Genomic DNA, 16011 nt, shown 5'->3' on the forward strand with positions numbered 1-16011 from the left:
TGGAACTCCCCCCCCCCCCTGGACCGCCTCCTGTGCGCCAGCAGCGCCGGGCAATGCGTCCTCCCCCGGACTGCGGGCCAGCGTCTCTGCGTCCTCTTGCCTGGGGGAATTCTCTAGAGAGGAATGCAGCTGCTTGGCAGCGGCCGTGGCATCTGGGAAGGGCTCTCCCTCTGAGTGCACAGGTTCTAATTGAGGTGATTCATTTCCAGGGCACAGTAGCCCCGCCGCCGCTGCACGGCTGCTCGGGCAAGGCGACAGGTGGGTGTCCGGGGGGGCTACCTGGACACAGGGCTCAGAGCGCTCGCCCTCAGGCCCCTGGGGCTGCTCCTGGGGGAAGCCCTCCCCGCACCTGTCGGCTGGCTTTGCTGGGCTGCTGGGGGACGCCCTCTTCTCATCCTCTCGCGCAGGGAGCTGGGAGGAGGTTGCGTCTTTGGGAGAGGCTGCTTTGGCATGGGAGCTGGTGGGACTCTCTAACCCGTTTCTGGTGTTCCTTCTCCTTCCTGCGGCGAACAGATTGCCAAGTTTCCCCAAAACTGGCTTCCTTTTGTTCTCTTCTGGTGGTTGTGCTCTGGACTGAAAAATAAAACAGAATGGGGGAGAGAAAAGATGAAAAGCTGTTTTCCCCCTTTTTAGTAGTAAGTACATTACAGAACTACAAGCCAAAGTGATCATAGACCAGACCTTCTAACTGAAAATGAGAGATGAGTTTTATTACATTCTTCCCAATAAAAACTCTGATTTTACTTTTCAAATTTTTCTTTTTTTAATATATTTTTATTGATTTCAGAGAGGAAGGGAAAGGGGGGGGAGAGAGATCAATAATGAGAGAGATCAATCATTGATTGGCTGCCTCCTGCAAGCCCCCCACTGGGGATGGAGCCCACAATCCCCGCATGTGCCCTTGACCAGAATCAAAACGGGGACCCTTCAGCCCAAGGCTCTATCCACTAAGCCAAACCGACTAAAGCTTACATTTTTCTTGAATGCCATCTATGTTTCGTGCTACTTAGAATCTATTTTAACTATTCTTGTGTTTCACAGGAAAATTCTGAAGGTCCAAACAATCGCATACACAAAATAACACATTCCCGGGTCTCTCTAGCTTTTGCTTTTACCTCCTTCCTCAATAAAGATGCAATTTCAAAACAGCCATGCTTGACTATATTAAAGACAAAAAGATATCTTAAGACAGATTTTTTTAAAAACACCGCCCTTTCTTTTTTTTAGAAAGTGAGGAAAAACAGTAGTGCCATCTTCTAGTTTAGAACACTTAAGAAGCCACCTGGGTTTGACATAATTGTAAAAAAAAAATTAAAAAATTGCGCGCGCGCGCGCGAACACACACACACACACACACACACACACACAAAACAAAACAAAACAAAACAAAACAAGGCGATTGGAGCACCTGAGCCCGCCCTGGTCCAAACCAGCAGTTCAAGGTGGGCCGGGCCTGCGTTCTTCCAATGGGAGTAACGCGGGCATTCAAACGCCACTGATCCCTCAAGCAACAGGTCCAAAGACCTCGGAGTTCACCGGAGATGCTGTTCCCCCCGGAAGTTCCCAGGGGTGTCAATACGGAGAGCACACGGGGGAAGGAGGGCAAAGGTGGAGGGCGACCGCCTTCGCATCCCCTCCGCTCAGGCCGGGCCTGGGAGGCGCGCGTGGACTGAAACGCGCAGCGCTCTGCCCATGCAGACCTCAGCCGGGGCTGGTTCCTCACCACCCCAGTGGGCACCCGGTGCGCAAAGGGGTGAGCCCCAGAACCCGACCCATCCATAGGACGGGGGCCCACGCCGCCAGCGACGATCCGCACGGGTCCGGGGAAGAGGAAAAACCTGCCCCTCTTCTAGAGACCACTAGAGCAAAATGATCAGCACCTGGTGCCGCGCCGGAAGCCAGGAGAGCGCTCAGACCAGATCAATAAAAGCTAACCAACCAATGGGCGCCGCGGGGAGCCAGGGTTTGCCCAGCTCTGGGAACGGGTGGGTGAAGGGCCTGGGGAGAGGGCAGGAAGGGGAGGGAGAATGGGAGCAAGAGCGGCGAGCTCAGCCCTTGGTCTTCGGTAACGACCTCCCTGAAGCCAAGGCTACACGTGTGGCTCCAATAACTTAAGAATTTCCTCTTCTACTTCAAACCCAGGAGCTAACTTGAGCCCCACCTTTCCTGGAAGGTGAACATTCAGGGACAGTTTTTACAATATTGACTGTTTACAGGGAGATTCCCGAATCACTCTTTCAAGCAAGCTCCTTTTCATTTAACTTATACTAGCATGCAGCCAGGGGAATTTGGAAATGGTGGGAAATACGAAAGACTGTAAGATAAAACATGCAATTAACACAGTCAACAAGCATTCATTGACCGGTCTTGGCACTGCAACGTCATGAAAATTCTGACAGCCTAGTGGGATGAGGTTAGTCCACAGTAGAAATAAGGAAAGTGAGGCTTGTTCAGGGAAGAGACTTCAAGTGTGTGCTAGGGGTGTGGGAGGTGGGAGGAGCAATACAGTCAGTATTCAAATCCACCCCTGCTCATTCCACTCCACCACAGGGACCCTTTCAGAGGATGTGGAGGCGCAGTGGGCACCTCTGAGAAAGATTGCAGGTATAGTTTGCAGGCCACAGACACCCAGAATCGGCTCCTGAGGAAGTCCTCATGAATCAGATTTAGTGACAAACCCCATTCTTCAGGCTTGAGAAGTATCTGGTGGGAGCTTTGGAACTAGACAACTGCTGCAGGACAACATGGGCCAATGTAGCAGCCACTGGAACTTTTCGTGACTGAGAAGATATGTTTCTAAAAATCTAACAATGCCCGGGGGGTGTGGCTCGATGGTTGAGCATGCACCTATCTATGAACCAGGAGATCACCATTGGATTCCAAGTCAGGGCACATGTCTGGGTTGCTGGCTCCATCCCTAGTAGGGGGTGTGCCAAAGGCAGCGGGTCAATGATTCTCTCTCATCATTGATGTTTCTATCTCTTTCTCTCTCTCCCTTCCTCTCTGAAATCAATAAAAATATATTTTTAAAAAAACTAACCAGATTTTGATTAATAATTCAATTCTTCAATAGTTATATATATAATATAGGAAGGATTCACCATGTAATTAAAGATACATTAACATATTTCAACTTCCTAAAGAATATATTTGGATTCTACTTAAGTCAACGGTATTACATGATTTTTTAAGTACTGTAATTTATGCCTACTGAGACCTCCTTATTCATTAAACACTTGCTAAGTGATTTATATAGATTCTCATCTAATCCTCCTAACAGCCCTTAAGGTAGGCAGTCATTGCCAAGGTTACTTATCCTTACTCAACCAGTTGTCTTTCTAACTCTGGAGTTGTTTGTCCATGCTGCCTGGCAGGCTTCAAACATATCCTGAAGAAGTAGCAAGGAAAAGTTTGAGTCTACCAGTATTGGCTCAATTCTAGCCCATGTCAAAAGAAAACGCCTGTGTATGTATTATTCTGTCCTGCTAATGATTTTGCAATCCATTTTCCCATGCAATTGAAAGACACCTAATCAGCAGTCCTCTCAGCTCAATACAGGCTCTTCCCCACCCCCATTCCCACCCCTCCACCCCCGCCAACTTGGTTATAGCTGCTTTTTATAAAACCAGTTGCTCTTCAGAATTCAGCTCATCAACTACTTGAGTCCTCTCTTTATCACCTGCCAAGCTGTTCTAGCTATTGAACTTGCTAGAACTGCAGAATTTTTTTCTTTATGCATGAATGTTCACAGTAACTTCATTCATAAGAGTAAAAACTGGAAACAACGTATATGTCCATCAACTGGTAAATGGGTAAATTATGGTACATCCATACAACAGAATACTACTCAGCAATAAAAAGAATGGAACTTCTGAAACATGTAATGACATGGATAAATATAAAAAGCATTAAACTAAATAAAAGAAGCCAGACTCAAAGGTGGCATACTGTGTTAGGGAGCACATGAGACTTGGTTGGAAAGTTTGTAAGGAGGACATTCTGAGAAAATGGAAGTGTGTGGAAGGCCGCCTGCCCTGTTCATCGGAATTCCGACTTAGGGGAGACTTAGGGGAGTGTCGAAGGCGGTGCCCCTAATTATTCTTTGACCTTTCCAAACAAGTCTGTGCATGTGTAGACCCCCGGGTGTTTACTGGAATCCTTATGCTTAATCCCTGGATGCCCCTGCCTAGAGGACAATGTAAATACATGTGTCCTCCCAAGATTACTCACCCTACTGATTGTACCTAAAGATAAAAATTCCAATAAAAGTCTAATGAGGCAGGCAATCGAGGCTGTTAGGACCCTTGAGCCAGGCAAGCCCCTTACCCCTCTCCCCAACAGTGAAACTGTGTTGGAGTAATCTGTTCATCCGTCGTTCAGGGGCTGCTGGTCAGCCCGGGCAATACTGTATGGTTCCATTTATATGATGTTCTAGACAAAGCAAAGCTAATCTATAATCATGGAAAGTAAATCAGTGCTTGCTTGAGGGCAAGGTGGTGGGTACCGGTGTGACTGGAAAAAATCACAAGGAACTTTGGGGAGTGATGGCAACGTTCTAACTTGATTGTGGTGATGGTGACACACGTGCAACATATCTTTCCAAACTCATCAATCTGTATACTTTAAATGGGTACAATTTATATATGTAAATTATATTTTAATAAACTTGATTTGAAAATAAAACTTTTCCCTGGAAAATAAAGAGCAAAAACACAATCCACCAAATGTGCACCCCTGGCTCAGGTGCATATTTCATAGTTCTTAGTCAATGACTCGAGTCATTTCAAAGGCTAGGCCCTCATTCATAGGGGAGTGCAGTCTTCCCCCAAAGGGCTGGGTGTGGCCCCTCAGCATCAAATCTCTATGCAGGATGCTCTGAGCAGTGTTCAGAATATCCCATTCCTTCGAGGTTAAGTCCACAGTAATATCTTTGAGGAACACCCCTCTTTTCACCCATGGATTATTTCTTTCCAGTGTCAATGAAGAAGAATGAGAGAATGAAAAACCCAGATGGCCTGGGAGCTGTCCAGAGAGTGGCAATAGGCCCCTCCTTAAGTTGGAGCCTTTGCACTTGGAGTCCTAAACCCAGGATGGGAGACCATGAACCCAACACCCTCTCCCTGAACCTTGACGATAATCTGTTAGGAAAGGGAGTGTTTTCCAAAGAGGCCATGAGGGCCCATCAGTCTTCTTTTTGCTCCCCCAGGTTCTCCTCTGGGGATGGGCAGGGTCCTGAGGGTTCTCAAACTATAGCAGAGCCAGGCAATGCCAAGACTTCCTCTGTAGTTAGCTTTTTACCATGTATGTACTTTCTGCCCACGTTCCTTAAGGCAGCCTGCCCACCTCACTCTGCAGAACCTCCTGCTACTCATGTCCTGCTAGGATGAGTGCAGTTCACCACAGCACTATTTTGAGAATGGCCCATGGGTGTGTGCTGAGATCTATTTTAGTGTTCTTATTGGCTCCTATCAATGTAGCTCATTAGGGGGCATGTGTAAGTGTCTATGACAAGATCATATTCCTGGCAGGGTGTAGAGGCCCAGGCACCACTGGCTGCAGCGCTGTTCTGTGATTCTCAAACTTCTTGATGTAGCTGCACCTCTTATCAGTAGTTGCCACATGTATTATTATATATAATTTCAGAGATCTCTGCTATCTCACCAATCAGTGGGAAGGTAAAAAAAAAAATCAGTAAACAAAAGATAAATTGTTAATATACTACCAAATTGTAAATATACCGAAATGTCTGGACATACAGGCAAAATAGTGTGCTTACTGCATCTCACCCCCCTCAACACGCACTCCTGGATTCATTTTTGGAGGTTGAAGAAAAATATGTTGAGCATATTATTTGAAAATGTAACTAACATAATGTTTAAAAAATAAGTCTTTCATATATTTCCCACCTTTTCATTGCCCAGTGAAATATAAGCCCCTTAAGAGCAGGAAATTATGTCCTGTCTGCATTCACAACACCTAGCACAAGGACTTAGAGCTAGACAAATTATTTGCTGTTACTGAAGAATTAGTAACATCCATCCTGTCTTCCAAAATGGAATTACCAACACTCTTGGAGATAACTATAAACATGGTTAGGTCTCAACAAAACAAAAATAGAATAGAATTTTTTTCTGCACAAGACAGTGTGCTCAAGAGTTCTGTTTTGCTGAGTGAAGATTCTGCCTGGTGATGCAGCTGCTGGCACACAAACTTTGAATTCTTCAGGTTTACTGTTGGCTCCTAACCTGAATCTGACTTGAGAAAGTAGATCAAGATCTTTCTACATGTACACACCTGTACATTCTGCTAAAATGTGGTCATTGACGTAACTCTTTTAAAAAAAAATTGTGATTCCCTAAGAGCTCACCTTGTTGATTTCTTAAAGATTTTAGCTCCTTAACTTCAGTTCAGCCATGATGAAGAATGAATGAGTCCAATGGACATTATTCTGAATAATACAATTGGCCATGTTACCTTGTTAATATTCACAGCATACGTGTATATGTACTTGCATTGGTGAGGAAATTTTTTTCTACATAGATTTTTTTTTAAAAATGGCTTTAGTTGTATGACTTCAAAAAAATAGGGATCTAAGTTACTTCACCCTTCAACCTTTAAAAGTAAAAGCAAGGGTTAAAAAATTCTGTTCAATAATAATAAGAAATATTTTCAACTAAAGAACAAAGATAGAGTGTAGGGATAGGGGAGGAGAGAAAAAAGAGAAAGAGTCAAAGCTGGATAGAAAAAGCTGATGTACAATTAGGTGGCGAGAAAGAGAAACAAAAAGCAAGAAAGACTTTCATGAGGAGACATCACTGTTTCCTTACAACTTCCAGGATATTCATGCTGAAGAGTTTTAGAATTAAAATTAAAATCACGGAGAGGAGGAGGGCCAAGATGGTGGCATGGGTAAACATGGCTCTTCCTCGCCTCCAACAACCACATCAAAATTACAACTAACTACAGAACAATCATCATTCAAAACTGAATGATGCCTCGGTCTACTTCAAACCTAGGAGCTAACTTGGTTTGAATTTAATAAATACAATAAAATGGCAATAAATAAATTCCTGAAATCTGGTTGAATGGAAATCATACAACCAGAGAAGTAAAGAAGCCACATTGAAACTGGGAGGAGGGGCAGAGGTGCTGAATGGGCTGGCCTGGCACTCATGTGTGGCATTTTTTTTTTAATTGGGCGAGATATATTGGCTGCAAAGGTCCCCATGAGGAGCAAGGGGTCCCAGCCCCATACCAGACCCCTCAGCCCAGGGTTCCAGTGCAAGGAAGAGAAGCCCCTGTAACTTCGGGCTGTAGAAATCAGCGAAGATTGTGTTTCAGCGTCACTGAGGGTTGTTGGACTCCCAGGCATTCCTCTTGAAGGACCAGTTCATGGACTTACTTAAACTCACTCACTCTGAGCTCCAGCACTAGGGAAGCAACTTGAAATGATCCAGGGACATACGGGGAGGAACTAAATTGTCTGGCATCAGGGCAAGAATGAGGGGCAGCTTTCTCCCAGACAAAAGTGCTGGTAGACAAAAGGTCATTGGTCCTTTGCTGAGACCTCCCTGCCACAATGCCAACAAGCAGTTGCCATATCTTGAGGAGTCTCCATCCTTGCCCACACTGTTCGCCCTTCCCTGAGACCCTGCCCCACCCAATTTTCAGCTCCACCCAAGTTATTTGCCATGGCTTTTTCATATAAAGGGCCTGTCCTGACTCAGGCTTCAGACTTGCCTAAAATCTCTCAAACAAGCAGCAGCTGGCCTCAGTGTGCTTGCTAAATGGTCCCAGGCCTGGCACTGGCGGCAGCCTACCCTGGTTCACAGCTTGGCCTCTCCTGGGTACTATTAAGCCCAACACAAGTAGCAGGGGTCTTCAGATTGCTCTGTAGCTCATGCCAAGTGGCCCCAGTCAGGGAACAGGCAGTGGCTAACTTTGCATCTCCTGGGAGGCCCCAGAGCCAGTGCACCCAGTGGTCAGCTTTAGACCATGCCAAATTACAACCTACAACATCCATGAGCATCACACTCAAGGGGTGGAGTCGGTGAGCACCAAAGCCCCACTGAAGCAAGTCCTGCTCCATAGGGGCATCTCCAGCTCAGCAGCTCTTTTGCTGTAGTCATAGTGGGTTCACACAGCCAATTGGCCTTCAAGGAACTTAGTTATAACTTCAGGGAACTTAGTGAAAACATCAACAACACAAAACAGGACCAGTTAGAAATGAAAGTGCACCAATGGAATTGAAGAATAATTTACAGGGATTCAACAGAAGAGTAGAGGACAATGAGAATCAAATAAGCGATTTGGAATACAAGGAAGCAAAAAATACCAATCAGAAGAACAAAAAGAAAAAAAAGAATCCAAAAATATGAAGTTAGTGTAAGGAGCCTCTGGGACAACTTCAAGCATACCACTATTTGCATCATGGGGGTGCCAGAAGGGGATGAGAGAGAGCAAGACATTGAAAACCTATTTGATGAAATAATGAGAAAAAAAGAAAAAAAGAAGAAAGAATGATAGAAACCTTCCCTTATCTGGTGAAAGAAATAGACTTACAAGTCCAGGAAGTGCAGAGAGTCCCAAACAAGAGGAACCCAAAGAGACTAACACCAAGACACATAATAATTAAAATTCCAAAGAGTAAAGGCAAAGAGAGAATCTTAAATGCAGCAAGAGAAAAGCAGTTAGTTACCTATGGGGAAAGCCCATATGACTGTCAGCTGATTTCTCAACAGAAACTTTGCAGGCCAGAAGGGAGTGGCCAGAAATATTCAAACTGATGAAAAGTAAGGACCTACAACCAAGATTACTCTACCAAGCAAAGCTTTCATTTAGAATTGAAGGTCAGGTAAAGAGCTTCACAGCCAAGAAAAAATTAAAGGAATTCATCACCATCAAACCAATATTATGTGAAATGTTGAAGGGTCTTCTCGAAGAAGAAGAAGAAGAAGAAGAAGATAAAAAATATGAACAATAAAATGGCAATAAATACATATCTATCAACAATTGAATCTAAAAATCAAAATAAACAAACAAGGAATCTAATGAACAAAATAAACTCTTGAATAAAATGGAACCAGAGGCATGGAAACATGGAACAGACTGCTGGATCTCAGAAGGAAAGGGGGGAGGAGAAATTAACCAAATAACTTACTAGTATATGTATAGATGCATTACCCATGGACACAGACAATAAATAGGGTAGTCTAGGCCTGGGGTGGGTGAAATATGAGTAGAGGGGGGCAATGGGGGAATAAAAGGGGGACATATGTAATTCTCTCAACCATAAAGATTCAACAAATAAATAAACAAATAAATAAATTTGAAATCACATTTTCCCATGATAAGTATACAGTAGAATATCATCTCATTCTCAGAACCCCCAGACAGATACAGTTAAATCTAACAGAGGATCTAGCTTGGCTGGGTGGCTCAGTTGATGGGAGCATGGTCCCTTATACCAAAAAGGTTGCAGATTCAACCAGCAGGTGTAGATCAGTGGTTGAGCATTGACCCATGAACCAGGAGGTTATGATTCAATTCTTGGTCAGGGCACATGCCCAGGTTGTGGGCTCGGTCCCCAGTAGGAGGTGTTCAGGAGACAGCCAATTGATGATTCTCTTTTGTTATTGATAGATCTCTCTCCCCTCCCCCTTTCCTCTCTGAAATAAATAAAAACATATTTAAAAAAATAAAGATTGTAGGTTCAGTTCCTGGTCAGGACACACACTTAGGCTGTGGGTTCAATTCCTTAGTTGGGGCACGTATGGAAGGCAACTGATCGCTCTCTCTTTCTCTCCTTCTCTCTCTCTCTCTCTCTCTCTCTCTCCCTCCCTCCCTTGCTCTCTCTCTAAATAAATAAAAATAAAAATGTATCCTCAGGTGAGGGTTAAACAAAAATTAACCAGGATACTGCTTCAGGGACCCATCTAGATCCTCTGTTAAATTTGGGTCTGTAGTATCAGGGACACAAAAGGCATTTATAACTATCTACTCTCCTTCCCATCTCTCCATTTTGTGTTTTTTCTTTTGGGTTTTCCTTGTGCTAATATAGATGGCCCACTTTAAATATATACAACACACACACACAATGCAAAAGAAGAAATATTCATGTAAATATGAACCTGACCCTATTAAACACGGAAACATTTTAACTTTCTAGATAAATATTTTCCTCTTATGTGTTACACAGTTCCCTCTCCCAGAGTATACTAAATATAATTTAACTGCTTCTTAATGGTTCTGGAGATAGAACTATGGACCTCTGTTATTCCATTTGTGCTGTAACAGTGATTTCTTCCAGGACTGCTACAGTGAGTGCAGACAAAGGCTTGCACAAGCTATAACACTATTTAGTAGTAAGGGCTCTATGCAAAGAAATATGAAATTACTACATTCAAACATTTTTGATCTGCAGTACAATTTCACATGGTGGAACCAATAACACCCTACATTAGAGCTCCATTGTCACTGCTCCCCAGTTGCCCCTGTGCTGTGTCTAATATTGCTCAGCATCCCAATGCGCCACCCCCTCCCCTCCCCATCTCTGCTGCTCACTATTGCTTTCCTTGTGTTTTCTTTTTGTTGTTGTTGTTTTTTAATCTCTTCTCTGTCCTTTCAACTTCAGGTGACACATACTTCCCTACTTACAACCTCAATATGTCTGTTTGTTTTTCTAATGCCTCCATGTCAAGCTGAACGACAATCATATCCTGTCACATAAAATCACAGAATACCACTGGGTCAAAGAACAGTGACAGACTGGGGGTTTTAACTTTCAGGTTTAACAGTGTCCTGAAAGAGAGGCATTATTGAATATGAAAACCAACATTTATAAAATAATTACATGTCCATTATTCCAAAGGTATCTTCCACCCTTACAGAGGATTTAAGAAAAAGTAAAGGGTTTCCTTTAAAAAACAGATTCCCAGTTCCAGGCAAATCTGTCTCTCAGTCATTTACTGTTTGATAGAAACAGAGTGAAATCGATTGTTTAACCACCGGCATTTGGCCAACCAGAAAGGAAGATAAGATCATAGACTATTTGAATTGTAGGATTATTTATTCATTCATTCCACTACTAACTATGGAGAGTCTGCTTTGTGCCAGAATTTTCTCCTTACCTTGAAGAGGCAAACTGTGGCCCAAATTACTTTCCTAAGATAAAATGCTTTCTCAAAGTTAGCTCAGTTTCTAAAAGTTGGCTCTCACTTGGAATTACACCATTAGAAAAACAAGATTTTATTTATTAGAATATGATTTATGTGCCACTACATGAACATACTGACTGCACAGAGTATATTACACCCATGCGGGTGATCACTCCTAGGCCTTGCCATACAGTAATAGATGTGACAGAGTACAGCAGAGGCGCTCTCACTTGTGGAGTGCTGTCTTTAGAAGCTGTTAACTCTGTAAGCAGTGTGTGCTGGCTATTTCTGTTTCCTCACCCATTTCTGTGACCCAAGCTTTTGACCATGATGGGCTAGAGAAACTGACTCCCCTTACCCTTTGGCTTTGGTTTGGTTCAGCCAGTGGCAGGCTCTGGCAGAACTGAGGGGAGACGAGTGAGGGTGAAGTGGGTTTTCCCCTCCTCTCTCTGTCCTTAGGCTCTGAGTTGGGTGTAGCTGGTTTACTATGGTGTCTGCCAGGCAGCCCTCCTCTGCAGCTACACTTCTCTCTCCAGGTTTCAGTAATTGCTTCTTCCTCTTGCCCCGTCAGACCTAGGATGGAGCAGGCGCTGGCCAGGGAGTTGCTTCACTGTCCTTTGCTTGTGGCAGAACCAGGTTTTGTGGCGTGTGAAGCATAAATAATTTTGAGAGCTTTCTTTAAGAACAAGAACACAAAACACTGGATGACAGACTTAGGGGCAGAGCCTTGGAAGAGGCCATGTGAGCGAAGAACCCCGAAGCTTAAGCTTCTTTCACCTCTTGTTTTCCTTAAAACCCTGCCCACACTTTGTCAACAACCCTCATTAACTTCCTCAGTAACCCAGGTTGAGTGTGCTGTTTCCTGTGCTGGAAACTAATATGACTGTCTGTCTAATTACGGGTAACAAGTAATGCAGAATGTTTCCCTATATGTAAATTGAACAGTTCCTCAAACATTTTCTTTTTCTCACAAAGATAACCATCACGTTGATTAATGTGCTTTATAGTAGAGATGCATAGTCCTAATTTGGTGAATAGTTTCTTTCTTATGTGTAACTAAGAGGAGATACAGAAATTTGAAATTTATAGCAAACTATTTCTTACGGCAAAGGACCTGAATAGACACTTCTCCAAAGAGCACAAATGGCCAATAGACATATGAAAAGTTGCTCAAAGTCACTAATCATCAGAGAAATGCAAATTAAAACCACAATGAGACATCACCTCACACCTGTCAGAATGGCTATCATCAATAAACCCACAAAAGACAAGTGTTGGCGAGGATGTGGAGAAAAGGGAACTGCCATGCACTTTTGGGGGGAATGCAGATTGGTGCAGCCACTGTGGAAAATAGTATGGCATTTCCTAAGAAAAATAAAAAAATGGAACTGCCTTATGACCCAGTAATTTCACTTCCGAAGAAACCCGAAACACTGATTCAAAAGAATACATGCACCACTATGTTCACTGCAGCATTATTTACAATAGCCAAGATTTGGAAGCAGCCCAAGGCACATAAGTAGAGGAGTGGATTAAAAATATGAATTACACAGTGGAATTCTACTTGGCCATAAGAAAGAAAATCTTACCTTTTGTGATAGCAAGAAGGGCCTAGAGGGCACCATGCTCAGTGAAATAAGCTAGTCAGAGAAAGACAGATACTATATGTGGAATCTAATGAACAAAATAAACAAAATAGAAACAAACCCAGATACAGAGAACAGACTGACAACTGTCAGAAGGGAAATAGATGAAGTGATTAAGCAAAAAACCCTACAAACTCATGGACACAAACAACAGTATGGTGATTATCAGAGGGGAAGGGGAGGAGGGGGAGGTAGAAAAGGGAAAAAGGGGAATAAATGGTGATGGAAGGAGACTAGACTTTCAATGATGAGCGCTCAATGCAATGTGCAGAATTGTACATTTGAAACCTATATAATTTTATTGGCCAATATAACACCAATAAGTTCCATTAAAAATGTTTGGCAGGCCCTAGCTGGTTTTGCTCAGTGGATAGAACATTGCTCACAGACTGAAGGATCCCGGGTTTGATTCTGGTCAAGGTCAAGTTTGTACCTAGGTTGCAGGTTCCCTGGCCCTCATCCAGGTGCATGCAGGAGGCAACCAATCAATGTGTCTCTCTAGCATGGATATTTTTCTCTGTCTCTCCCTCTCCCTTCCACTCTCTCTAAAAAAATCAATGGAGCCTCATCCGGTTTGGCTCAGTAGATAGAGTGTTGGCCTAAGGAGTCCCGGGTTCAATTCCGGTCAAGGGCACGTACCTCGGCTTCAGGCTCCTCCCTGTCAGGGCACGTGCAGGAGGCAACCAATCGATGTGTTTCTCTTACATCGATGTTTATCTCTGTCTTTCCCTCTCTCTTCCACTCTCTCTGTAATCAATGGAAAAATATCCTCAGGTGAGAATTAACCCCCCTGCCCAAATGTATGGCAGAAAGTAGTGAATTTATTTCAAGAAAATGGAAGTCGTTATCTTTTCAATTAATATATACTTCCCAGAAATATCTCAGTTCTCTGTAATTTCTAGTGGGAATTATTGACCTCACAATTTTCAAAGAAGCAGAATGCATGCTTTACCTAGGAGAGCACAGGAACACCACTAAATGGGGATCAAAACATTTATCCTCTCAAAAATTCCTCCAGTGTCATGGGGTATTGAGAAATTCATATAAAATAATACATGTAGACATGCTTCGAAAATCACAAAGCACCTTATGACAGTGATTGTTGGCATAATTAATAGCCTTATGTTTTGCTGATGTTTCATAGCCCAAGTTTAAATTATAGAAGCTAAGTAAATAACTAATTAGATTAACTTATGATTCTCAGTTGGTGAGATGAAGATGAAAATAGTCTGAAAATAGCCATATTAGATGCCATTTGTAAAGGAGTTCTATCAGCAGAACTTGGCATATCATTGCTTATGACCACACCTTCAATGTGCCATGACTAGAATAAAGAAAACAAGCAAAAGTCTACCTTTTTAAAAATCTTTTCCCCCAAATCATAACATATAGCATATATGCAAATGGGAAGAGAGAGCCCCTTTGGATCACCCTATGTGAAATAGCACTTCATTTTCTATAACCTTATCCTTGTTTATCTTCATAGCACTTATTTCCTGCACTATACTTCATATTTATTGGTACTCTTTATTATGTCTTTTCTTACAGAATGTTAGCTGCATGATGACAAGAATGTAGTACTTAACCCTTTCCCAATTCATGGTACCCAATAGGCACATCAACTGTATTTTCCAGAAATCCCTCATTCTCTCACCCATGAATAAGTCAGAGCCAGACAACAGTGTGCAGGGGAGTGGCCAATGGCTTGGGGGCAATGGATGACTTCTGAAGTCCGCAGTGAACAATTCTCAGACAGGAATAAAGGCCTGCCTCTAGCCTTCTCAAGTGATTCCCCCCAGATCCAGTTTCTGAATTACTCATCTTCTGGATTGTTTTGAGGCTTAAATTGAGACAGGCCAGTAAGCCAGGACAAGCAAAGCAGGACACCGAGACTGATAGTTAGACAGCAGTTTGCAGCCACCTAGTAAATCCTATCTTCCCTAAACCAAGGGCACTTATGAGTAAATGGGACATTTATAATACCTTTTTAAAAATACTTTCAACAATAAAGATACATTTTTTAAAAAGAAAAAAAAAGTAAATGGTTTGCACTTCTCCCCAACCAGAAAGTAAATAGCTTTATATCACCCTACCCAGGGAGACAGATAACAGAAATCCAACCAGTGCCATTTGCCATCCACACCCAAGGACAGATGAAGTTAAGAGAATAAATCTCATTTTGATACATCAGCATAAAGCTGATGAATATTCTACTGATCCTCCCCTAAGACCTCCCCTAAAAGCCCAGCCTTAAAAACCCCTCAAAATCGAAGGTCCCAGAGTGCACTTTCCCTCCCAGGAATATGCCTGCGCCTCTCTCCCCAACCCCCTTTTCCCCCATAGGCACCCATCTCCTAAACTCTACATCTCCTCAAATCTAAGGGACCCCAGAGGCTTGCAATCAGAGCAGCAATGGGCAGTGGCAGTTCATCCCCGGGAAACCCCTTAAACCTATCCCTAAGGCTCCCTTCTTTCTGACTTCTTAGTGCACCAAAACAGACCAACCCAGGCTCATTTCCCCAGCCTTTTCTTGTTTCACTGTCCCCAGCTTTATTTAATAAATGTCTTCTAAAATTCACCTGGACTCATATTGTGAAATTTTTCCTGCAGGAAACAAGAACCCACACACTACTACAGACCCGCCAAGGGCCAGGTCCCCTTTCCAGTAGCGTAACCAAAAATAAAACTTGTTTCTCTAAACTTACCCCTTGACTGGAATCGAACCTGGGATCCTCCAGTCCAGAGGCTGATGCTCTATCCACTGAGCCAAACCAGGTAGGGCACTGTCCCCAGCTTTAATAAATGTCCTCCAAAATTCACCTGGACTTTGGTTGTGAAATTTTTCCTGCATGAAGCCAAGAACCCACACACTAGCCGACTCTGGGCAGACCCGCTGAGGGCCAGGTCCCTTTCCAGTAACAAAATGAGATGTTTGTCAAACACCTAGCACAGTATCTCAGGAAGAGACAGGGAATGGAAAAGGAGAGCTTAAAGGAAAATAAAAGAAATACATATTCATACTGGAAAGTCAGAATATATAAACCAATATAATGAAGAAAATATAAATTATCCTTTATGTATCCATCCCAAAACACCAATATTACTAAATTTTTTTGGCTCTTTTTGGAAGATTATATAACACTAGAGGCCCGGTGCACAAAAATTTGTGCACTCGGGGTGGGGGGGGGGGCCCTCAGCCCGGCCTGGGC

The 16011-nt window shown here is 43.2% G+C and overlaps 1 protein-coding gene across 1 annotated transcript in view; it reads right to left on the minus strand.

Moving 5' to 3' along the window:
• LOC102249407 (translation initiation factor IF-2-like) overlaps nt 1-16011 on the minus strand; it is a 148298-nt gene that overhangs the window by 19774 nt on the left and 112513 nt on the right. Inside the window, exon 3 of the mRNA XM_014531281.1 lies at nt 7-573. Coding sequence (XP_014386767.1) covers nt 7-573 — 567 coding nt within the window. The remainder of the gene's footprint in view (nt 1-6; nt 574-16011) is intronic.

This window comes from Myotis brandtii, unplaced genomic scaffold (assembly GCF_000412655.1).
Source record: "Myotis brandtii unplaced genomic scaffold, ASM41265v1 scaffold8, whole genome shotgun sequence".
NCBI lineage: Eukaryota > Metazoa > Chordata > Mammalia > Chiroptera > Vespertilionidae > Myotis > Myotis brandtii.